Source organism: Rhinopithecus roxellana, chromosome 15, assembly GCF_007565055.1.
Source record: "Rhinopithecus roxellana isolate Shanxi Qingling chromosome 15, ASM756505v1, whole genome shotgun sequence".
NCBI classification, from domain to species: domain Eukaryota; kingdom Metazoa; phylum Chordata; class Mammalia; order Primates; family Cercopithecidae; genus Rhinopithecus; species Rhinopithecus roxellana.
In genome coordinates, this window is record NC_044563.1 from 2,683,332 (window position 1) to 2,708,132 (window position 24,801).

The 24,801-nt window shown below is 51.6% G+C and overlaps 1 protein-coding gene across 3 annotated transcripts in view; it reads right to left on the reverse strand.

The window, feature by feature from the left end:
* The window catches only part of OSBPL5 (oxysterol binding protein like 5), an 80,149-nt gene that overhangs the window by 11,658 nt on the left and 43,690 nt on the right, over nt 1–24,801 (reverse strand). For 2 of the 3 annotated variants that reach the window (XM_030918203.1, XM_030918204.1), the window contains 9 exons: nt 23,707–23,910; nt 22,806–22,890; nt 10,294–10,468; nt 9,786–9,978; nt 6,751–6,962; nt 5,172–5,253; nt 3,819–3,917; nt 3,267–3,363; nt 1,821–1,919 (listed from right to left, as the gene is read on the reverse strand). In XM_030918203.1, coding sequence (XP_030774063.1) covers nt 1,821–1,919; nt 3,267–3,363; nt 3,819–3,917; nt 5,172–5,253; nt 6,751–6,962; nt 9,786–9,978; nt 10,294–10,468; nt 22,806–22,890; nt 23,707–23,910 — 1,246 coding nt within the window. The remainder of the gene's footprint in view (nt 1–1,820; nt 1,920–3,266; nt 3,364–3,818; nt 3,918–5,171; nt 5,254–6,750; nt 6,963–9,785; nt 9,979–10,293; nt 10,469–22,805; nt 22,891–23,706; nt 23,911–24,801) is intronic. The other variant, XM_030918205.1, reaches the window with a different exon arrangement.

Here is a 24,801-nt window from a genome sequence, read left to right on the forward strand (position 1 = left end):
AAACATAGCTAAAAATTTCCGGACTTCATCAAAGCCACGAAACCTGTTTCAAAGAGTTCAAACAAACAAAAACCCTCAATCAGCAAAAATTAAAAAGAAATCCAGAGCTATCAAGCCATAAAAAGACATGAAGGATTTTTTTTTTTTTTTTTTTGAAATGGAGTTTCTCGCTTGTTGCCCAGGCTGGAGTGCAATGACATGATCTCAGTTCACCGCATCCTTCACCTCCCAGGTTCAAGCGATTCTCCTGCCTCAGTCTCCCGAGTAGCTGGGATTACAGGCATGCGCCACCACGCCTGGCTAGTTTTGTATATTTAGTAGAGATGGGGTTTCTCCATGTTGGTCAGGCTGGTCTTAAACTCCCGACCTTAGGTGATCCACCCGCCTCGACCTCCCAAAGTGCTGGGATTACAGGTGTGAGCCACTGTGCCAGGCAAGGATTTTTTTTTTTTTTTTTTTTTTTTTTTGAGATGGGGTCTTACTCTGCTGCCCAGGCTGGAGTGCACTGGTACCATGATGGCTCCTCAAAGCCTCTGCCTCCTGGGCTCAGGTTATCCTCCCACTTCAACCTCCCAAGGCTGGGGGACCACAGGTGCACCACCATGGCTGGTTAATTTTTTGGTACTTTTTGTAGAGACAGGGTTTTGCCATGTTGCCCAGGCTGGTCTTGAACTCTTGGGCTCAAGTGATCCCCCCACCTCTACCTCCCAAAGCACAGGCATTTATAGGCATGAGCCACCACGCCTAGTGGAGGAATCTTTAAATGCATATTGCTGAGTGAAAGAAGCCAATCTGAAAAGGCTCCACACCATATGATTCCAACTACACGACATTCTGGAAAAGGCAAAACTATTATTTTGCCAGGGCCTGGGGGGACTGAGGAATATGTGGATCCATCTATTCATGCCTAATCATAAGAGATTTTTAGGGTGGTGCAACTATTCTGTGAGATAATGGTAATGGCAGATACATGTCCTTCTGTATTTATCAAAACCCACAGAATGAGCAACACAAGGAGTGAAAGGGAAGGAGAACTGTGTACTCAGTAACAATGTATCAGTATTGGCTCATCAATGGTACCAAATGTAGCACCTCAGTATGAGATGTTAATAACAGGGGAAACTGTGTGTAGGGGATACACAGGAACTCTCTGTACTTCCTGCTCAATTTTTCTGTAAACACAACACTACTGTAAAAAGGAAAGTCTATTAATGAAAAAACAAAAAAGAAATCCGAACTTTGAAACACTATAGCAAGACTACAGGGCACCAAGGCAAGGAGAGCATCTTCAAAGCAGCTACAGGGAAAAGCAGATTATGTAACAAATAAGCTGACAGCTAATCATCCCCAACAGTAGTGGAAGCCATAAGGCAAAAAAGCACAACACACGTATTCAAAGGGCAGTAAAACAGCCTCCACCTGGCATTACCCACCTTCAAAAGTCATGGGCAAGGCTGGGCACGGTGGCTCATGCCTGTAATCCCAGCACTTTGGGAGGCCGAGGCGGGCGGATCACCTGAGGTCGGGAGTTTGAGACCAGCCCGACCAACATGGTGAAAACCTACTAAAATACAAAATTAGCTGGGTGTGGTGGCGCATGCCTGTCATCCCAGCTACTTGGAGCCGAGATTGCGCCATTGCGCTCTAGCCTGGGTAACAAGAGTGAAACTCCTTCTCAAAAAAAAGAAAAAAAAGTCATGGGTGAGTGAAGGTGAAGGAAAGATTTCTTCAAGCAACAACCAAAGGATTTTGGCACCTAGCCGCTTTCATTGAGGGAGGAGCCTCGCTCTGCCCTCGGGGTGGGTGGCTGAGCCACTCACCTTTGCAGTGGGCGTAGGGCATGGTGAGGGTGTAATCCTCGGCTCGGTTCAGGAAGGTGAGAGTGGCTTTGCCGTCCAGCAGTGCCGACAGCGAATTCCCTGCAGAGACAAGAGGCAGCAGGACCAGTGAGTGGGGACAGCCCCTTCACACCTGAGGCCACCCCTAAATCACAGGGTCTGAGCCCCTTCCAACAAGTGAACACGCTCCTGGCCCCTCCAGTGGTGTGACTGTGCGTGAGTCACTTAACCTCTCTGGGCCTCAGATTCTGTAAAATCCCTGTCCAGTGTGCACAGGACATCTGTGCTGAGAAGTTATTTCACCTTTGACGTGTTAGTGGTTTATTGCAGTCACAAAACTGAAGATTCGCAGGGTGGAGTCTGCAAACTTTTTCAAACCCGCCTGAGCCCTGCTCAGATTTTAAACGTCCATGTGGAAGGAGCGCGCCCCGCTCGGGGCCAAGAGTCACAGGCACTGCTGGTGAGGAGAGGACAGAGGTGGAAAAGGTGGGCTGAACCTGAGGGTCGCACCTGGGACCCTCTCCCAGACTTCCACACACCCAGCAGAGAGCCGGGCACACAGAGGCAACAGGCGCACACCTGTCCATGGATGAAACTGGTGAAAAAGGTACAACGGATGGGATGAAATGCAAATGGACACTTTCTGAGCACCCGAGGCTGCCAGGCCTCAGAGCAGCGCAGTCCAATGGGGCTGTCTGTGAAGACCAGGGCTTCCCTCCTGCCTGTCCCACTCCAGGGCCAACAATGAGCCTGTGTGATGTGGCAACAGAGGGACTGTGGTTTCAGTTTCATTTCTTTTCTTTTTTTTTTTTTTGAGACAGAGTCTCACCCTGTCACCCAGGCTAGAGTGCAGTAGCATCATCTTGGCTCACTGCAACCCTCACCTCCCAGGTTCAAGCAATTCCCCTGCCTCAGCCTCCCAAGTAGCTGGGATTATAGGCGCATGCCACCATGCTTGGCTAATTTTCGTATTTTTAGTAGAAACAGGGTTTCACCATGTTGGCCAGGCTGTTCTCAAACTCCGGACCTCAGGTGATCCACCCACTTCGGCCTCCCAAAGTGCTGGGATTACAGGTGTGAGCGACTGTGCCCGACCTTAAGTTTCATTTCATTTTAGCCAATTCAAATAGTCACGCAGTGCTGTGGGGCTGCTCAGCCCCAATCCACACCTTTCCATGTAGGTGCCCTCTCTCAGTCCTCACAACGTCCCTGCAAAAGGTGCCCACTCTCAGCTCAGGGGAGCTACGGGCCAGCTCTGCCTGATGCCTGGGTCTGAGCACTTGACCACCACATGGTCTCTGACTACGAGGGGTTGGGAGGGTCAGGCACATGGCCCCCACCTGAGATCTTGGTCCACTGGCTCCTGGAGCCCCCCCGACCATCGCATTTCCCTGAGGCCCCAGGGGGCACCCGGGGTGACCCCCTCACCATAGAACCTGGACTTGGCTGTGATGCTGCCACTGATGCAGAAGCCGTCCTTCCGGTTGCTGACGTGGAAGGCAGACACGGGAGGGTGGTGGGACACCTGCAGGCAGGGAGGGCGCTCTGTAAACGGCCTCGGAAACAGGTAATCCCAGCTTCCCCCCAAAAACCCCTCCCTGTCGCTGACGTCACATCCCCTCCCCTGGTCCCAGCATTCGGGTAGGGGCCTTCCTGGCTCTCGCTCACGACGCCCAGAGCAGCTAGGCCTCAGCTGTGGGGCTTGGGAGCCCTGAGTTGCCCTAGAAGGCCTCCCTGGGAGATGGGACACATGGTCCTCCCTCCAGGGGGGACACTGTCTGCTGTCACAGCCATGGTGGGGTCTGCACTTTCCGCAAGAATCCCTATTGGCAGCGGCTGGGTCCACAGCTGTTAAGCTGCGTAGGACGTGGGGCCCCCAGGAAGCGGGTCCTCGGGGTCACACTTGTCCTTGCCTGCTGCCAGGGCCCCGCCCCCCACAGAGCCCCGCGCCCAGGCCGGGTGCAGCGGAGGTGCTCTCACCTGCTCTGCTATGTAGAACGTATGGCTGTCAGTCTGGGGGTGGAACCAGCAGCAGCGGAAGGTCTCCCCCAGGATGGGGTTGTACGGCTTCTTGATTCCCTGCGGACAACAGAGAACCAGGTGGGTAAGAGGCCCGCTGTGAGCCGGGCGCGGTGGCTCAAGCCTGTAATCCCAGCACTTTGGGAGGCCAAGACGGGCGGATCACGATGTCAGGAGATCGAGACCATCCTGGCTAATATGGTGAAACCCCATCTCTACTAAAAAATACAAAAAAATAGCCGGGCGTGGTGGCGGGCGCCTGTAGTCCCAGCTACTTGGGAGGCTGAGACAGGAGAATGGCATGAACCTGGGAGGCGGAGCTTGCAATGAGCTGAGATCCAGCCACTGCACCCCAGCCCGGGCGACAGAGTGAGACTCCGTCTCAAAAAAAAAAAAAAAAAAAAAGAGGCCCGCTGTGCAGAGCAGGTGAGGGATGTGCACTGAGGAGCAGCGTGGGGGGCTCCCCGCTGCCTGCTGGCCTGGTTTGCTGCTAGCATCTGGGAACAACACCTCACCGCTGCTTTGGTGGGACGATGCTTTGCCTGTGGTTTACATTCTTAGGGGACAGCCTCAGGGGAACCCTGTCTACTTCTTAGCTCGGAGAGGGGACATAAGACCCTGACCTTGTCACACTCTCCCTGGACCTTGGGTGTAACCTGCACACAGCCTGCTGAAAGCCACGAAGGCACCAGGTAGTCAGGAGTCCTGCCTCCACCCCAAACCTGCTGTGCAACTCGGTCCATCCTTTCTCCTCTCGGGGCCTCAGTTTCCCCATCTGCACAATGAAGAAGTAGAACTAGGGTCGTGGTTTTCAAACTTGCTTCCCACAGAACCCCAGGGCTCCGTGGTGGGTCAGGGGAGCTGCAGGCCTTCTCCCTCACTACAACCAGAGCAGCCCTGCTGTCACTGGAGTCCTGGGTTTGGGGTTCTAAAAGGGGGTTCCATGGGTAAAAATTTGTGAAAACCACAGATTCCAAAGGTACCTTGAGGTTTAGGGTTGAAAGCCCCTTTCTTTTGGCACCATCTCTAGCACGGCCTGAGGCCTGAGGCTGTTTTCTTGTGGGGTGGGGAAGGGGTCCAGCTTGGGGCCTTGAGGGATGAGACTACCCTTAGGGGCCTGGCCTGAGCCATCCGGGGCCCCCACCCTGTCCCCCATCATCAAGGACCAGGGCCCTCTGTGGGGGTGACCAGGATCCTTCAAGGCCATGTGGGGTAGGGGATGGCCTGGGGACTTGGGAAAGTGCCAAGGGACGAGGGCTGAGCAGACAGACCCCTGGGCCGCAGCCCCGCCCTCCCTGGCTGGCAGGGGCTCACCTTGGGCTTCTTGTAGAAGCCAGACAGGTACCACCGCAGCACCAGCTTCATGCGGCTGTAGGCATCCTCCTCCACCGCAGCCCTGCCATAGGCGGGAGAACGCTGACCCCAGCTCCGGGGCCGTGGCCACCTCCCTTCCCTGACCCTCCCTCCTACCATCCCAACCTCCACCTGCTCAGCTGGAAACAGGCCGCCTGGCCCAGACGCTCTGGTCACCCCCAAGCAGGAGAATTTTCTCCGGGGAAGTGGGTTCTTCTAATCAGAAAGTGCCAGGGCTGCTCCCACACTGGGGCAGAGAGGACACTGCTGACCTGGGCTGCCAGGGGGCCCCTGTCTCCAGGAAGCCTCCCTGCCCATGCTCTTGTTCCCACCCTGCTCCCTCTGCCTGGCTCCCGAGCCTGCAACCCCCCTTCCTGCATCTGTTGCCCCCTTCCAGTCTCTGCAGCCCCCTTCCAGCCTGTGTATCCCCTTCCAGTCTCTGCAGCCCTCTTCCAGCCTCTGCAGCCCCTTTCCAGCCTCTGCAGCCCCCTTCCAGCCTCTGCAGCCCCCGTCCTGCCTCTGCTGCCCCTGTCCAGCCTCTGCAGCCCCCGTCCTGCCTCTGCAGCCCCCTTTCAGCCTCTGCAGCCCCCGTCCTGCCTCTGCTGCCCCCTTCCAGCCTCTGCAGCCCCCGCCCTGCCTCTGCTGACCCCTTCCAGCCTCTGCAGCCCCCTTCCAGCCTCTGCAGCCCCCATTCTGCCTCTGCAGCCCCCTTTCAGCCTCTGCAGCCCCCTTTCCAGCCTCTGTAGCCCCTGTCTTGCCTCTGCAGTCCCCTTCCTGCCTCTGCAGCCCCCTTTCAGCCTCTGCAGCCCCTTTCCAGCCTCTGCAGCCCCCTTTCCAGCCTCTGCAGCCCCTGTCTTGCCTCTGCAGTCCCCTTCCTGCCTCTGCAGCCCCTTTCCAGCCTCTGCAGCCCCCTTTCCAGCCTCTGTAGCCCCTGTCTTGCCTCTGCAGTCCCCTTCCTGCCTCTGCAGCCCCCTTTCAGCCTCTGCAGCCCCTTTCCAGCCTCTGCAGCCCCCTTTCCAGCCTCTGCAGCCCGTCTTGCCTCTGCAGTCCCCTTCCTGCCTCTGCAGCCTCTTTCCAGCCTCTGCAGCCCCCTTTCAGCCTCTGCAGCCCCCTTCCTGCCTCTGCAGCCCCCTTCCAGCCTCTGTAGCCCCCTTCCTGCCTCTGCTGCCCTCCTTTCAGCCTCTGCTTCCCCCCTTCCTGCCTCTGCAGCCCCACTTCCTGCCTCTGCATCCCCCTTCCAGCCTGTGCAGCCCCTTTCCAGCCTCTGCAGCCCATCCCATCCAGCTTGAGGGTGCAGGGCTCAGGGTGCATGGCAACTGCTGTCAACTGACCCCCCTCTCACCACGGATGGCCCTGGCTCTTCCCAGGCCCATCTTGGAGACAGGGCCCCCAGGAGGCTAGAGCTGCAGGAACAGTGGGCTGGGATCAGCCAGGGGATTCTCTGGAAGCCCCAACAGGGCAGGCAGGTGCTGAGGGGGCTGCGGGGTCTCATGCAGATGCAGGACGAGGTGTGGGGTGCCCCTCCCGGCGTGGCACCCACCTGGAGAGCAGGTCTGCGTGGTAGTAGTAGTCGGAGAGCTTGTTCAGGAAGGAACGCGGCTCCAGTACGAACGTGGGCAGCACCACACGGGACAGGTCCATGCCCGGCCGCAACTGCTTCAGCAGGGTCCATATCAGACTCTTGTTCTCCTCTGACACCGTCTCCACCTGGGACGCCTCGCCCAGCTGCGGCAGACAGGCTGCACTCAGGCCCTAACCAGAAGAGCCGGGAGGAAGGGGTGGCGGGACAGTGGCAGCTCTGGCTGGAGGAGGCTGTACCTGCCACCCCTTTGGGTGTAAACCCCTGGCTCGGCTCCCATAGCCTCATGAGGCTGACTCAGCCCCATCAGATGTGAACTCTTCCCAATGCATTTCCACCCCGCCCCTGGGGCACCTGCAGCCCGGGTCCAGGCCCGCTCCTGTTTCTGCACCTGGCGCAGGGACCCCATGCCCTGCCCCTTCAAAGTCCAGGCTGCAGCCTCCCAACACCTGCTGTTGAAACCCGTCTGTGCATCGTGGGACCCTGGGCTCAGGGAACAGAGAGGCTGCAGCCCACCCTGTCTTCACAGCTGCCTGGGGAGGCAAGGATTTGGCCTGCTCTTCCATTTTGTAAAAAAGATTATTGTAACATTTCTTTTTCTGTTTTTGAACCACTTTTTTGAGGTATGACTCGTATACAGAAGCCTTCAGATATCGAATGTGGACAACTGGGTGAGTTTGGAGGTGAGCCTGCACCCCGAAACCGACACAGGTACCGTGAACTCACCCTTCACTTCCGAAGCCTGTGTGCCACTCATGAAGGCCCCCTCATCTCATTTTCTGAGACACCTAACCCTCACCACAGCTCCCGAATAAGTGACTTCACTCCAGATTTGCACCTCACCACAGCCCCAGGGTACCAGGACACTGGTCCTCCCCCTTCACAGAGCGGACAAGTGACTTGCCCAAGGTCACACAGCTGCTATGTAGCAGAGGTGAGATCTGAACTCAGGGCTCTCTGTATTTTTAGCCCGACAGCAGCTGCCCCAGGGAGGGGGCAAGATGGAGCGTGGCCTGTTGAGTCCTGCGTCAGGATCTCATCCCCGCTGCCGGGACTCAGGCAAATGGCTTCGCCTCTCTGTGTATGCAGGGCCACGGACAGATCCTCATGGCACTGGCCTAGTGGATAGTGTGCGTGGACACCCAGGAGCCATGTCTGACCCCATGAGGGGTCACGGGGAGCCCAGTGCTATAGCTTTCATTTCCGAGCCAGCTTTGGGGCTTGGACTGTCAGCCTGACAGCTTCGGCTGTCAGGAATCTTCCGGCTCTGTCCACGTGCTCCCGTCCTCCTTAACCCTCTCCACCAGGCTTCTGCCCTCTTCTCTACTGAGACTGTCTCGCTGTAGGTTCCCACTGCCTCTCACTGGTCCAGCAGCCACCCCTGCTTCTCATCCTGCCCCACCTCTCGGCCCAGCTGGCTCTGAGACACCTGGGCTCCTGGCTCCTCCCACCTCCCTGCCCTACCTCTGTGAAGCCTTATCTGTGCTCAGCCTCTGAAGGTTGGATGCCCAGGCCCCTTGGCTGCCTGCTCCGTGCCCTCTGCCCGGAGCCCCAGGCTCGCACCTGCAGCAGCCCGCCCTGCCTGGCTCACAGCAGCGTTGCTCATCACCATCTGGCTGAGATCTGCCCAAACCACCTTCCGAAATACCGTGAGTCTGCCCACTTCTCCATCACAGCTGGGTCCAGGGCGCCCTCAGCTTTCTCCTAACAACGGTGCTTCCCTACGAGTGGCCCAGTGTCCATCCCCGCCCCTCGGCTGTCCCGAGGCCCTTGCCTAACCCGCTGGTGGCTTCGCCAATACTCTCAGCCCAAGGCCCCCGGGGCCCTCGGTCCACTCCCCACAGGCCCATCCTAACCTTCCCATCCCTGCACGGAAGCCTGAGCTCTGTGGGAATGGCAGCCCACAGGGAGGCCATGGTGTTCCACTGAACACAAGGACTTCACAGACCACGGAGGAACCCGCTCTGGGCCTGTGCAGAGCAAGACGTGAACACGACGCTGTCCAAACAACAGCAAGGACCTAATTCCCCTTTTCTGCGGAAACCAGGACTGCTCCTTGCCCTCAGTGACAGCCACGGTCTTGCTCTTGTCTCACCTCCCGGATGAGAATGACAAGATCCCAGACCACAGAGCCCTCTGTTCCTGACAGCGCCCACCCCAGAGCCTGGCTTCCTCAGTCTGCACCCCAGTTGCCCAGTGGAAGCTTAGATCCTATGATTCCTTCCGGACTCCCCTTCCTGAGGCGCCCCACGGTGCCCAGGGCCACACGAGTTCTCTCCAGCTGTGGGGAGTCAGCCGTCCTGGCTGTTCAGCTGCAGGCATGCTCTGGGGACACTGCCGCCCACCGCCTGCCCCCTGCCTTGGGTTCATGCACCAGCGGTCCCTCTTTTTGGAATGCCATCCTCCCTCCTGTCACTTACATCTTCAGAAAGAGCCCATGGCCCGGCTGGCCTCCCTCACCCACTCCCCAGCCTCGTCTTGTGTTTGTGGGTTTATCGTCTGTGTTTCCTGCTGCCCATACACTGGAGGCCCAGGACCCAGGGCCCAGTTCTGTCTCGTTCACAGCTCTCCCAGGGCCCCAGGGGAGCACCAGGTGCGCAGGGGCCTGTGAGCATGGGACTCAGGTCTTGCATGCCCTCCTCTGTGCTCCTCCAGGAAGTGGGGCCGCCCACCAGATGGGGTCAAGGCCCCTCCTGAGCCTCCTGTTCTCCCATCAGCACATTCCAGCCCAAGGAGGGAGTTGCCTGTTGGCAGCGAACCCCTGCCCCATCCCCGCATCTGCACCCCAGCAGCCAGCGGGGCAGCCTCTTTGGAAGAGGGGAGGAGCCTATTCACCTAAAAGACAGCTCCTGAGCTCACTGCCAAGTGACGGGGACAAAAGCCGCCCCCTGGGCTCTGCGTGCTTCCCTGAGGATGAGGCATGGCTACCTCTGCCTCTAGAATGAGGGGCCGAGGCCGGGGAGACGCGTGGGGCTCCTGGCTGGGGGGGCTCTCACCTCCCCCAGCTCCTCCTGGACCTGCTCCACATACGTGGTCCCTCTCCGCGCCGGGACCCCAGGGGTCTCTGACTGGTCGCTGCCACTCTCCGTCTTCCGGCTATGGTCCTGGGTCTCGGTATCTGACTCCTCGGGGTTCTCTCTCTCCGACTTGTCTGAGAACGCGTCGTTCTCCAGGGAAGACCCATTCAGCCTGGAAGGTGGATGGTGCCAGTGGGTCCGTCACAGGTGAGACCCCAGCACACCCCTCCGGGCCGCCCACCCCTCGCTGCTCGGCGCTTCACATACGTTCCTGCCTGTCATCACCTCCACAACCCACGTTTGACACGATTAGCCCCATTTTATAGAGGAAGAAACCGAGGCTCCTAGGGCACACGGCAGTGAACACGTCCCTGCCTGCAGCCCTGCAGCCCGCCAGAGCAGAGGCTGGGGCCGTCCTCTCCCCCTCTTCCTTGCCTACAAGGAGACCCCATGAATCAGCACCACCTCGTGCCCTCGCCCCACTCACGGGAACAGGTCTTGGTCTGGGTGGATGGTGGCTGAGGTTGGCAGCCCGCAGAGTGATGAGGGTGATGCGTCTGGCGAGGTCCCTGGCTCCCCGTCTCGGCCCGGCTTACAGGTGCCCAGTCTCAGCAGGCTAGAGCAGCGCAGGGCCAGCTCCAGGGCGTCCAGCCAGCAGCGACCTGTGGGGGACACGGGGTGAGCAGGCCCCACCCCCACCTCTCTATATCCCGCATCCCCCGAGGAGCCACCAGGAGGCTCCCCTCACTCTGACTCTTCAGGGACCCACCCCCTCCATCCCAGACCCACCCCTGGCCCTGCCCCAGCAGGGACACGCCCTCCCTTCCCGCCCCGACATCCAGCTGCAGATTGTGTGGGGACAGACAACGGGAACTCCTGAGGATTGAGGACTTCCCGAGCAGGCAAGCCCGGCCTGGGGACAGGTGTGCCAGGGGAGGCAGCCCTACAGAGGTGCCTGGGCATGCTCACAGCACGTCCCCACCCACCTCCACCACCCACATTGCTGACAAGAGGCCGGCGTAAGTGACCCCTCCAGGTCACAAACCCAGGGTAGGAGCCAGCCTCCTACCCTGACAGCCACCCACAGGTTTCTGCAGGTGGAGTCAGGGAGGAGGGTCCTCCCTCACTGGGAAGCACTGGTGGGGGTCCTGCGGGCTCCTGCCGGCCTGGAGTCCAGGGAGGAGGGTGGGGAAGGCTGAGGAGGGGTTTGCACACCAGGGAGGAGCCCTGCTGGAGGCCACCCAGAGGCTCTGTGGGTAGTGGTGGAGCAGAGGCTGGTCGACACCTGGGCACCTCCAAGCCCTGCTCTGGGCCCTGTGCCCTGCTGCCTTCCTAAGCAGGGTGACAGCACCACCCGAGGGTCCTCCTGTGGGGCATGTGTCCATTTGGGTGACACCAGTGTCCTGGTGTGATCACTAACAGCGGCCCCTGCACTCAGAAGAGCATCTGTGGTGGCCTATGACAGGTCACACTATTAATAAGTGTTTTTTTTTTTTTTTTTTTTTGGTTTGTTTTTCTGAGATGGGGTTTCACTCTTGTTGTCCAGGTTGGAGTGCAATGGCACGATGTCAGCTCACTGCAACCTCTGCCTCCTGGGTTCAAGCAATTCTCCTGACTCAGCCTCCTGAGTAGCTGGGATTACAGGCATGCGCCACCACACCCAGCTAATTTTGTATTTTTAGTAGAGACAGGGTTTCTCCATGTTGGTCAGGCTGGTCTCGAACTCCGGACCTCAGGTGATCTGCCTGCCTCGACCTCCCAAAGTGCTGGGATTACAGGCGTGAGCCACTGCGCCGGGTCAGTAAATGTGTTTTTTGTTTTTGTTGTGGTTTTGAGATGGGGTCTCGCTCTGTCACCCAGGCTGGAGTGCAGTGGGGTGATCTCAGCTCGCTGCAAACTCCAGCTCCAGGGTTCAAGTGATTCTCCTGCCTCAGTCTCCCAGGTATCTGGGATTACAGGTGCCTGCCTGTAATCTTTTTGTGTTTTTAGTAGAGATGGGGTTTCACCATGTTGGCCAGGCTGGTCTCAACCTCTGGGCCTCAAGTGATCCGCCCACCTTGGCCTCCCAAAATGCTGGGATTACAGGCGTGAGCCCCCGTGCCTGAGCTATTAATTAGTGTTATTCAAAGAAGCCTTCTGAGGTCACACCAGGTGGGAGGATGGGGCTGAAGAGCATTGAAGGCGGTTCTGTGCCTCCCTGAGCCTCTGTCTTTTGGAGATCCTGGAGACAGAGAGTTTCTCTCCCTCACTTTCAGATCCGTGAAATCCTGCTCTTCGTGGAGCATCCCAGGGTCCAGGGTAGGAGGGGCCTGCCTAGACAGTGGCTCCTGGGTCTCTAGAGCTGCCCTTCTCATTGGGTTGGAGGGGTATCTGGGATCCTGCTGGTTCCATTGCAGGCTTGGTTGGTGCCAGAGCAGCCAAGCCTGGGCTGAACACCAGGGTTGGGGGAGGGATGGCAGTGGCTGGTGGTGGGGAGCTGGAGGGGTCACAACTGCCCAGTTGGCCCCAGGGCCTGAACACGTGTGCTTTGTAGCTGCCACAAAGGACTAGACATCCTGAATACTATGTATCCTTTGAAGCTCATTCCAAGACCTCTTCCTCCTCTTCCTGGAAGCCCACCCTGATACCCACAGGGGCTGGGGGCATCCCTCCTCCCGGATGGTGGCCCCCACCGTATCAGGGGCTCAGCTCATGCCTTAGCCCAACCTGCCTTATCAGATGGTTGGTTATCCAACTCACCCAAGAGCACAGAGGCTGTGGGCTAACCTGTCCATCTCAGGGCCTGCATGGGACCTGGCACAGAGTCGGGGACTCAGGATGGCCCAGGAGGAAGCAGGGATCTGGCATCTGACCACCAGGGGTGATGTGGCACCAAGACTCCAACCTGACAGGTACCAGAGCCCCGTGGTCAAGGCCAGGCTGCTTTAGGTCTGCACCACTGGTGGGATGGGAGCCCCTCACCCTGCTGCTCTGGGAGGCACCAGCTGGGGTTAGAGGAGGTGGAGCAACCACATTTACCCAGAGCAGCCACAGAAGGGTGCGGTGGGGCAAGGCCCCAACCTTGGGTTAGAGGGACGCACCTGCCAAGAGGGAATCCCTCCAGGTGCAGGATCACCGCAGTCACAGCTGCCTGAGCGGCCACTCAGGGCACACCAACAGTGTGCAATGCACTTGGCAGTCAGGGAAATTCACATTCATGTCCAGGCTCTAGCACTTTCTTGCTGGCAGTTTGCCTGTGCCTCAGTTTCCTGATCTGTCTAATGTGGATGATAACGTAGAACCTGTTGGTTCAAAGGTGCCTGGTGTGAAAGAAAAATCTTGGGCCCCTCAAATCCCTAAGCTCAAGGGAAAAACTCAAGCTGGGAACTGCTTAGGGCCAACTTGCCTCCCATTCTATTCGAAGTCACCCCTCTGCTCACTGAGATAAATGCACACCTGATTGTCTCCTTTGGAGAAGCTCATGGGAAACTCAAAGAAATGCAACCATCTGTCTCTTATCTACCTGGGAGCCCCCTCCCTGCTTGAAGTTGTCCTGCCTTTCCAGACCAAACCAATGTTCATCTTACATATGTTGGTTAATGTCTCATGTCTCCCTAAAACCAAACTGTGCTCTGACCACCGTGGGTACATCGTCAGGACCTCCTGAGGCTGTGTCATGGGTGGGCGTCCTCAACCTTGGCAAAATAAACTTTTCTAAATGAACCGAGGCCCGTCTCAGATTTTCGGGGTTCACGTTTTGGTATCCACTGAGGGATTCTGAGTGGAGATGCCCCTGACTTCACAAGTCTCCTACTGGTGCTTCGTACCAGCTTGAGCTAACTTTATGGCTCAAACCAGTAAGACAATTTGCTGAGTCCTGGAAGCACCCACCCAGAGAATCCCTGATCTCTCAAAATGTGGCCAAGATCTAAAGTTTACTTTGCTGCACAACTTCTCTTTTTGGAGTTTTACTTGCTTCCAACACAAGGAAGGCAAGTTTTTCCTGCTTGCATGACGATAGAAGGCAGGTAGCTCCTTTATGGAGTTTGAGCTCCCTTCCAATAGGGAAGATGAGATTTGTTTATTTGTTTGTTTGTTTTCCTGCTTCTAGGACAGTGGAGAGCAGTTTTCAGCCTGAGACCCATCCCTAGGTAAGTAACTGAATTGTGGTGTGTCTTGGCTAAATTTAGTTAAGATTAATAATCAGCTGGTCTTAATTTCTCCTTACTATTAGAGCGCTCAGTAATCACAGAAGTTGTGCGATGGTTTGTTTTGCTTAACTGTTTTTTTGTTGTCGATTGTTTCTGTTTTTGTTGTTTTGGTCTTTTTCCCATTGAACTCTATCTGGCTTGATCAAATCCCAAGGAAGTTCCAAATTATGGGGAACAAGGCCTCGGAAGTGGCTAAATTCCCCTGCCCACCACACACACAATGGTGGTGTGATGGGGGGAGAAAAATGGCCAGCAAAAGGAAAAAACAAGAGGAAAGATTTTGATTTTTGACTACTAAGGGGCTTTATTGATGTAACAATGCCACATTTTCACTAGCCAGGCCAAACTGAAAGAGTAATGACTGTACTTCTGTGTCCTCGTTGAAATTGGTCAGTTGAAATATGGAATGAGATTTAAAAAGATTTTTTTAAAGAAGCTCAATGGTTAAAAGTCAGTTTAATGAAAAGCTAACATCCAAGATGTATGTGCATATGTGTGTGTGCATATGTGTGTTTGTGTGCAGGTGTGTGTGTGCATTTGTGTGTGTTTGTGTGCAGGTGTGTGTGTGCATATGTGTGTTTGTGTGCAGGTGTGTGTGTGCATATGTGTGTGTTTGTGTGCAGGTGTGTGTGTGCATATGTGTGTTTGTGTGCAGGTGTGTGTGTGCATTTGTGTGTTTGTGTGCAGGTGTGTGTGTGCATATGTGTGTGTTTGTGTGCAGGTGTGGGTGTGCATTTGTGTGTGTTTGTATTTAAGAGACCTTCATGTTTTTGTTTTTGTTTTTCTCCTAGGACCTTGTCTTTTTTTGGGTAAAAGGTTTTTTTCTTCTCAGTTGACTGAATTCTGTTTTCTTGATTTACTTCTGCTGTCTCTCCTTTCTCTTGCACCCTCTGCTGCATGGGGGACCTAAAATAGCTTATAGTAGCCTGGGGTTCCTTAAAGAAAATGGAGAAGGTGCCAGACTCCCTCTGGGGGAGAAACTCGCTTTTTCTTATGAAACCCCAAGAATGTAAACAGATAAGTTTGTCTCAGCTCTTAAACTGCTTACTTTTGTATTGTGGAAGCTGTTTCGTGTTTTCTGTTTGACTAAAATAGTTATTGCAACAGAGGTTACTCTTGGGTTTTTAAGGAAGAGTGTGGTTTAGACACTTAGAAATGTCTTTGTTTAAAAACATTTTTTTTAAGTGCACTATAAAAGCATTACGTGGTCTAACCTCATAATAATTCTCCCTTTTTGGAGACCCAGGATTCAGTGTGGGCTCTTCTCAGAGCTCAGAGATCCAGTTAAATGATAGGTAGTCCTACTAAATAAAATTGGTCTCCTTATGAAGTACTGATAGACTTCTATAATTTTGTTTGATTGGGCATCCATCTTTAGTCTGCCTCTAGCACCACCAGACTTTTTCTCTCTGTACCTTATGATGCAAATTTTGCTATTTGATTTTCACCTGAGTTGTTTCCTTTAATATGCAAATTTAAGGCTATTTAGCTGACAATTGCCTAGGGTTGTGAAACAGGTTCTCAAGACTCTGGGCCGGGCGCGGTGGCTCAAGCCTGTAATCCCAGCACTTTGGGAGGCCGAGACAGGCGGATCACAAGGTCAGGAGATCGAGACCATCCTGGCGAACACGGTGAAACCCTGTCTCTACTAAAAAATACAAAAAAAACTAGCCGGGCGAGGTGGCGGGCGCCTGTAGTCCCAGCTACTCGGGAGGCTGAGGCAGGAGAATGGCGTGGACCCGGGAGGCGGAGCTTGCAGTGAGCTGAGATCCGGCCACTGCACTCCAGCCTGGGTGACAGAGCCAGACTCCGTCTCAAAAAAAAAAAAAAAAAAAAAAAAGAATCTGAAAGTCTAAGATAGGAAAAAAAGTTTGTATAAACCTGTAAGATGTACTTCTATTGGCATGCCTAATATGTCTACGTATTTCTGTGTCGTGTACACAATGTTTCACTACTGAAAAGCTATAAAAGAGCTCTAACTGATTGGCTTAAGAAAATAAATGCACTTGAATCAAATACTTGATCAGGAAAAAAAGAAAAGATGAGTCCAATGCTTTTTCAAGTTTATGTAACTTAAGTAAAATCTTTAATGAATAAGCCAGCTTTAAAATTATTGGTAAAGTAATATTAGAAATGTCTTAAGAATTGCTAGCATACATTTTTGTTTGCATTTATTAATCCAGCAATTTCATACTTATCCCTGCCAAATACCATAAGGTGTCAAAACAGGGCATAAGAGTTATGAAACTATAAACCTAGCCCAAGACAGAATGATCTTAGCTTGTGTAATCTTTAATAAATAAGACATCGACGGCTGGGCACGGTGGCTCATGCCTGTAACCTCAGCACTTTGGGAGGCTGAGGTGGGTGGATCACAAAGTCAGGAGTTCAAGACCAGCCTGGCCAATATAGTGAAACCCCGTCTCTACTAAAAATACTAAAATTAGCCGGGCGTGGTGGCAGGCACCTGTAATCCCAGCTACTCGCAAGGCTGAGGCAGGAGAATCACTTGACCTGGGAGGCAGTGGTTAACAGTGAGCCGAGATTGTGCCAGTGCACTCCAGCCTGGCTCAAAAAAAAACAAAAAACAAAAAAAAAAAAAACATTGACATTGGTTTAACAAAAATAGCTACGTCTTAAATTTGGTAAGATTACCGTAACTTTTAATCTGGTGGCTTTAGGTAGTCTAGTCCACAGGCAGTAAGGTTTATTTTGAGAAAGACTGTTATAGTCTTTGTTTCAGCTAAACTATATAAACTAAGTTCCTCCCAAAGTTAGTTTGACCTATGCCCAGGAATGAACAAGGACAGCTTGGAGGTTAGAAGTAAGATGGAGTCAGTTAGGTCAAATCTCTTTCACTGTCTCAGTTATAATTTTGCAATGGTGGTTCCATAATTTAAATAATGCCAGTTGCAGATTTTATAAATAATTTAGGTAAATGATTAAAATAATTAGGTGACTGTAATAGGACAAATACTTGTAGACAAACTCATCATAATTTAGAATTTAAAGTTAGATTAAATAATAGATAATTCACGATTTGGGTATTTTCCAATAAAAATATATTTGTAGGAAAATATACTTTCTAAGAAAAAGCATGTCCTTTTTAAAAAGGTGAACAATTTTTGCCTAATTCAAAGCTTATTTAAAGGTCATGTATAAAACAAGGTAAAAGGAACCAGGAAATAAAAGAGTAAAAGAGATGTAAAGAAAGTTACAAAGAATTTTTTTTGGTGGGGGGTAAGAAAGCTTAAAGAGAAATAATTTCATATGAGAAAGAATCTTGTATGGTAAATTTAGTCCTGGAATAAAATGACTGGTTGTTTAAGAAAGAGGGATGTTCAGGACAAACCAGAAAGTCCAAGTATGTCATGAATGATCTATGTAAGTCACAACAAGAGGATCTATCAAAAAAACAAAACCAGGCCAGGCACGGTGGCTCACGCCTGTAATCCCAGCACTTTGGGAGGCCGAGACGGGCGGATCACGAGGTCAGGAGATCAAGACCATCCTGGCTAACACGGTGAAACCCCATCTCTACTAAAAAATACAAAAATCTAGCCAGGCGAGGTGGTGGACGCCTGTAGTCCCAGCTACTCGGGAGGCTGAGGCAGGAGAATGGCGTAAACCCAGGAGGCGGAGCTTGCAGTGAGCTGAGATCTGGCCACTGCGCTCCAGCCTGGGAGACAGAGTGAGACTCCGTCTCAAAAAAAAAAAAAAACAAAAACAAAACAAACAAACAACAAAAAAAAACCTTTTATATGATCAAGTTGTCTATGACTAAAGGGAAATTATAATGGTCTTTCTAGATATTGGGTTTGATATAAAAAAACAGTTATAGACTAAATAATTGGTTAGAACAATGACATTTTCTTAAGGGGGTTGATTTACTCTTAATCAATTACAAGAGATTTTAATTTTAAAATTTTAACCCAAAGTTCAACTTTTACTGCATCTTGCCAGTTTTAGCTTTCTCTTCCCTTTTAAAAGGCATAAAATAGTAACACTTCCCTTCAACTCATTTTCAGCTCATATAAGTTTTGTTTTCCTCCTCAGGTTCTGTTTTTTTGTGTGTATATGGCCTGATGCTAACAATGTTTTCTTAAAGAAAATGTTTTCTTCTAACATAATATTCTATACACTGCAGAAGGTATTTTCTTCTGCCTTTTGGTAAGTGGCCTAACATATTTTATGTTTTATCAAAATAATTCCTATGCCATTATTATTAAGTTTGGTTTGCTTAGGAAAAACTGAGATTAAAATTTTTTTTTAATCAAGGTAATTACATCCTTGTATCTTTTTGTATGTGTTTTTAAAATCCTTGTGACATCAAGTTATAGGGATTTGACTCATGGGTCTAAAAAGAACACCAAGGCCTCCTAAATTTTAAACACTGACAGCAATTAAAGCTTCATCTTCAGGCCTGGTAGAAGATGCCAATCAAAATAAACCACATTCCTGAGACATGGAAATTAAAGCTGTTCAACTCCTCAAGGCCCAGAGACTATCCTAGAAGAGGTAGGCATGTGAGATTGTAAGGGCTGACTTTGAGAGATAAAATAAGTTCAGTTTCTCGGCCGGGTGCGGTGGCTCATGCCTGTAATCCCAGCACTTTGGGAGGCCAAGGCGGGCAGATCACGAGGTCAGGAGATCGAGACCATCCTGGCTAACACGGTGAAACCCCGTCTCTACTAAAAATACAAAAAATTAGCCAGGCGTGGTGGTGGGCACCTGTAGTCCCAGCTACTCGGGAGGCTGAGGCAGGAGAATGGCATGAACCCAAGAGGTGGAGCTTGCAGTGAGCCGAGATCCGGCCACTGCACTCCAGCCTGGGCGACAGAGTGAGACTCCATCTCAAAAAAAAAAAAAAAAAAAAAAAAAGTTCAGTTTCTCTATAAATTAATCATTAATGTCAAAGACACACTAATGCAAGACTGGCATATGGGCCCCTGTGTCAGATAAACAAGGTTTTCATAAAACAATAACTGACTTCTTAATAAAGGTTATAAAGGCTTATGGAAGTTATATCTTATGATCAATATGAAAATTTTATAGACTAATTTTGGAAAACAATTTAATTGGCTTCATGATGTTATTAGGGCTTATTGTTTGGAAAACGAAGTCTCCTGTCTCAAAAAATGAAGGTTTTTGCCTTTCTAAAAAAAAATCCTTGAGTTATCACTTTGTTCAAATGAATGATTTTTTTTTTTTTTTTTTTTTTTTGAGACGGAGTCTGGCTCTGTCGCCCAGGCTGGAGTGCAGTGGCACGATCTCGGCTCACTGCAAGCTCCGCCTCCCAGGTTCACGCCATTCTCCTGCCTCTGCCTCCCAAGTAGCTGGGACTACAGGCGCCCGCCTCGTCGCCCGGCTAGTTTTTTGTATTCTTTAGTAGAGACAGGGTTTCACCGTATTAGCCAGGATGGTCTTGATCTCCTGACCTTGTGATCCGCCCATCTCGGCCTCCCAAAGTGCTGGGATTACAGGCTTGAGCCACCGTGCCCGGCCCAAATGAATGATTTTACAATGACTTATAATCCTATTTTGTAATATCAAGTGTTTTAAACCTTTAATACTTGACAAACTTTCCAAAATCAAATTATAAATTATATCTTTTTCTAACCTAATCCTTTAAGATATTATTAATAGGCTCCCTAAAGTCCAAAAATGACATGTTTGGCTTTTATTTGGTATAAAAATTATACACGAAGCATTGTCAAATATAAAATGGTGTTTGGTTTTCTTTGGGCTGTATTTGTATAAATATGTTATTGGTATGTGTTCCAAAATTATGGGAAACTCCTACAATTCTGATATGACCTAATGTACATTATCAGTAATAATTATAATTGTTATGTTAAATTACTTTGTGCCACAGAGGTAACAAATTTCCTTGTCAATTGTGTCTTTGACTATGGCTGCCCTAAAACTTTTTGTCATCCACAGACAATCGTCTTGTTTTGGTCCTCTTTAGAAGGTGGTTTTATAATGGTTTTATAATCAGCTATAAAACTTCAGCCAACATGGTGAAAGCCCATCTCTACTAAAAATACAAAAATTAAATGGGCATTGTGGCGGATGCCTGTAACCCAGCTACTCGGGAGGCTGAGGCAGGAAAATCGCTTGAACCCGGGAGGAGGAGGTTGCAGTGAGCTGAGATGGCGCCACTGTACTCCAGCCTGGGGAACAGAGCGAGACTTCATCACAACAACAACAACAACAACAAAGAAGTGTGAAGTAATCTTTTTGACTTTTTGCTTAAAACATTGCTGATCCTTTGTTTTGCATATTTGTTTCTCTCTACCTGATTTTTACAGAATTTGGAAACTATCTGTGAGTATTCGTAACTTATGACAATGTAATTATTTGCAAAAGTGCAATAAGAATCTGTTTTCATTTGTAACAAGACACAATTGGAGAAATGGGTTATTTTACCAAGGCTTTGCCTGGAATGATGTGCTTTCCTTTAAGGACTCAAACTTGACTTATGGAGCCAATGAAAGCCCCTTGGAAAAACTGGCCTCATCCCTCGTCTACGCAGTCCCTGACCTGTGGTAAGTAAAGAATGTCACTTTCTGACAGGCCCAGGAGCTCCAAATTTATCTTGGAACTTCAAGAAGATGATAATTCACCCAATTTATAGGCATTTCATGGCACAAATCCATGACTGGGCTCAGTTTTAAAAAAGTCTTATCTGAGATTCCTTCTATGGAACAAAGTTCCATCAAAGACAATTTAAAAGACTATGGAAAAAATAATTACTCTTGCTGCAGTGTATAGAAATAATTAGTCCAAGTATAATAAAGCAAACCAGTCCTACCACGATTCGTCCTTAGTTAAAATGGGAAACTGGAGAAAAAAAATTTGTTTCAAAACCTATAGTACAGTTGTTGTTAGATTCTAGTCTTCCCTAATGTTTTTCAATTTTTGTTATTTTCTACAGTTTGGACGAAATTCTAACTTTTCTTGGCTACAAGTCTTCAAAATAATGTTTTCAAATTTTTTCCTTCTTTTTTTTCCCCGTTTTTCCTAATTTGGAGTCACTGAAGACTAAGCTGTGCTTTCTTAAAGCCCTGCAAACTGAAGCTAGGCAACTTAAACTTCAGAAGAAAATAACAGCAACCTACTTACATACATAAGCCACTTTCATACCTGCCTACTGATGTATGGACTTCAGAGTAATGTGGCCTATACCAATTTCTTATGTTTGTTCTTATGTTTGTCGTTGTTTTTCTCCCTTCCTCCCCCTATTTTCTCTTCATAGGACACAAGACTTCATAATCTTCTAAAAATGAGCTTTCCTAATAACTTGGGACCTACCTGTGTAGGAATAAACCATCCTAGCCATGAGAGATCAGGTGGAACCTGAGACCAGAGACTCGTTTTCTTCTAAAATGCTTTCTCCAAAAGATTTTTAAAAAGAAAAAGGGGGGAAATGTGAAATGAAAATATCTTGGGCTCCCAAAATCACGAAGCTAAAGGGAAAAGTCAAACTGGGCACTGCTTGGGGCCAACCTGCCTCCCATTCTACTCAGCCACCCCTCTGCTCACTGAGATAAATGCATATCTGATGGCCTCCTTTGGAGAAGCTCATCAGAAACTCAAAGGAATGCAACCATTTGTCTCTAATCTACCTATGACCTGGAAGCCCCCTCCCTGCTTTGATAGTCCTGCCTTTCCAGACCGAACCAATGTTCATCTTGCATGTGCCGACTGATGTCTCATGTCTCCCTAAAAATGTATAAAACCAAACTGTGCTCTCTGACCACCCTGGGCACATCGTCAGGACTTCCTGAGGCTGTGTCACAGGTGTGGCCTCAACCTTGGCAAAAGAAACTTTTTTTTTTTTTTGAGATGGAATCTCCCTCTATTGCCCAGGCTGGAGTGCAGTGGCCTGATCTTGGCTCACTGCAACCTCTGCCTCCTGGGTTCAAGTGATTCTCCTGCCTCAGCCTCCCAAGTAGTTGGGATCACAGGCACCCACCACCATGCCCAGCTAATTTTGTATTTTTAATAGAGACAGGGTTTCGCCATGTTGATCAGGCTGATCAAACTCCTGACCTCAGGTGATCCACCTGCTTTGGCCTCCCAAAGTGCTGGGATTACAGGTGTGAGCCACTGCACCCAGCCTGGCCAAATAAACTTTCTAAATTATCTGAGACCTGTCTCAAATGTTTGGGGTTCACACTAGCATGTGGTTGGAGCTCAGTAATTGTTATATGAGTGCTTTTATAATGTCACTGGGTTCTCATACCATTGAGGTGACAGGTGTTTTTATTTATTTATTTATTTTAAGATGGACTTGCATTCTTGCTGCCCAGGCTGGAGTGCAATGGCACGATCTTGGATCGCTGCAACTTCCACCTCCCGGGTTCAAGCAATTCTCCTGTCTCAGCCTCCTGAGTAGCTGGGATTACAGTCGCCTGCCACCATGCCTGGCTAAGTTTTGTATTTTTCAGTAGAGTTGGGGTTTCACCATGTTGGCCAGGCTGGTCCTAAACTCCTGACCTCAAGTGATCCACCTGCCTCGGCCTCCCAAAGCGCTGGGATTACAGGTGTGAGCCACCACGCCTGGCCTTTGACAGGTGGTATTTTAATGTCACGTTTCACCCATGGGGAACTGAGGCTAGGAATGGGGGCTCTGTGAGTGCAGGCCTGGCTCTGAGCCAGACTCATCCTGGCCAGACTTCAGGCTGCCCCCAGGCAGTGGAAGGGACTGAACTGGGGCCACCTGTACCTGGGTTACAACCTCAAAAGGGGGCCCACTTCAGGTGGGGGCACTGGAGAGAGGCGCAAGCTGTCAGGCACTTACCATCGGACTCAGAGGCGGCCCTGAAGATCAGGTAGCTGCTGGGCAGGGGCTGTGTGATGGAGCCCACGCTCTCGCCTTTGGGGCCCTGGAGAGAGAGGATCTGGGTGTCACCCAAGGCAACACCCAGGACCAGCTACACAGACAGGTCAGGCAGAACCATGCGGACCCACGCCTGGGACCACCTGGATACCCCCAGGGCCACAGGGCCACCAGGTGGGGCCAGGCACCTGGCCAGGTAGACAGTTGGCTGCAGGGAGGCGGGTAGGTGAGGGAGCTCTGTCCCTTTTCTTAGCCAGCAGCTCTGCCCTCAGCTTTCCAGCTCTGAGCCTCCCGACTCGGGGTGGCCAGAATCAGCAAATGCACATCCAGGATGCCCAGTGACATTTGAATCCCAGAAAAACCACGAGTAGCTTTTTGGTCTAAGTATTTCCCATGCACGACCGGGGTCAGACTCGTATGAAAGAACCCTGATGTTTCGCTGAAATCCAAATGCAACCAGGTGTTCTGGGTTTCTCTGGTTTCCTACCCATTAGACCTGGCAGGGCAGCCCCGGTTAGGAGGGGTGAGGGCCGGAAACTGCTCCTCAGCCACCCCTGGGGAGTGGCTACTATTCTCCCTCCTGGACAGCAGCTGGGTGAGGGGCTGGGGTGACCTTGCTGCCAGCTGGCCACCTCCTTGCAGCCTACTGCTTGCTTCACTTGGATGACCAGTGACCACATCTGATCATCATCCCCCCCACCCCCACCCCGCCCCCCACCGCATGTGGGGCTCAGAGAAGGTGAGAGACCTGCCCAACGCCCCCAGGGGGCCATGTAGCTGGCTGGCTCCACCCTCCACCCTCCAGGAATGAGCCCCTTGGCCCTACGGGGCCTCTATCTCCAACCCCATCCCTCTGCAGCACCTTCACAGCCCAGACGGACTGATCCAGCGGGTGGAAGAGCTTGAAGCAGAAGCCGTCCTTCTTGGAGGGCCGCTCGATGAGCTCGCAGCAGTGCAGCAGCACCGTGCCCACCCACTGGCCCACCTTGGGCGTCTTGTAGATGAGCAGTACCCCCGGCTTCAGCACGCACCACAGCTTGGTCCAGCTCTTCAGGGTGCCACGGATCTGAGGGAGGATGCTGGCGTCAATGCCCACCCTCCGGGGCCACCACCCCGGGGCATCTTGATGGCTTGGCGGGGAGCCAGGCACAGACCAAGGTGGGCTGCCGAGGGGCATTTCTCTTCCCTCACTCCCCCACACCAGCTCAGAACTCACCCTTTCCTCGCCCCCACTCCCTGGGGTGGTGTCCTGTGTCTGTCGCATGCCCGAGCAGGGGCCAGGCCACGGCGAGCAGGACCCCAGGACTCAGAGTGGAACTTGGGGCAGGGTCCTCATTTAGGTTTTAAAAGGAGCCCATGTGTTATGGTGAATGCAAAGAAACATGTGGCAGCAAGGACAAATTTACTTGTGAAGGTCATGTTGAAGGTCAAGGCCCTTAGGGAGGAACCAGCAATGAGTGGCGCGACTATTGTAACTGGCAGCTTTGTAAACTCTTTTCTTTTTTTTTTTTTTTGAGACAGTCTCTGTTGCCCAGGCCAGTGGCACAATCTCGGCTCACTGCAACCTCCACTTCTCAGGTTTAAGCGATTCACCTGCCTCAGTCACCCAAGTAGCTGGGATTACAGGCACCCACCACCATGCCGGGCTAATTTTTGTATTTTTAGTAGAGATGGGGTTTCACCATTTTGGACAGGCTGGTCTCAAACTCCTGACCTCAGGTGATCCACCCGCCTTGGCTTCCCAAAGTGTTGGGATTACAGGCGGGACCCACCGCGCCTGGCCTGGCAGCTCTGTAAATTCTGAAAGTAGTTGTCACTTCTTTTCTCATTCTGAACACTCACTTTTGCACCTAACTTTTGATTCATAATTTTGGTATGTGGGTAGAAGGAGCCCACATGGGCCAGGGCTCTGCAGACACCAGGGCCGGGCATACTTATCTGGTATGCGCTGCCCAGC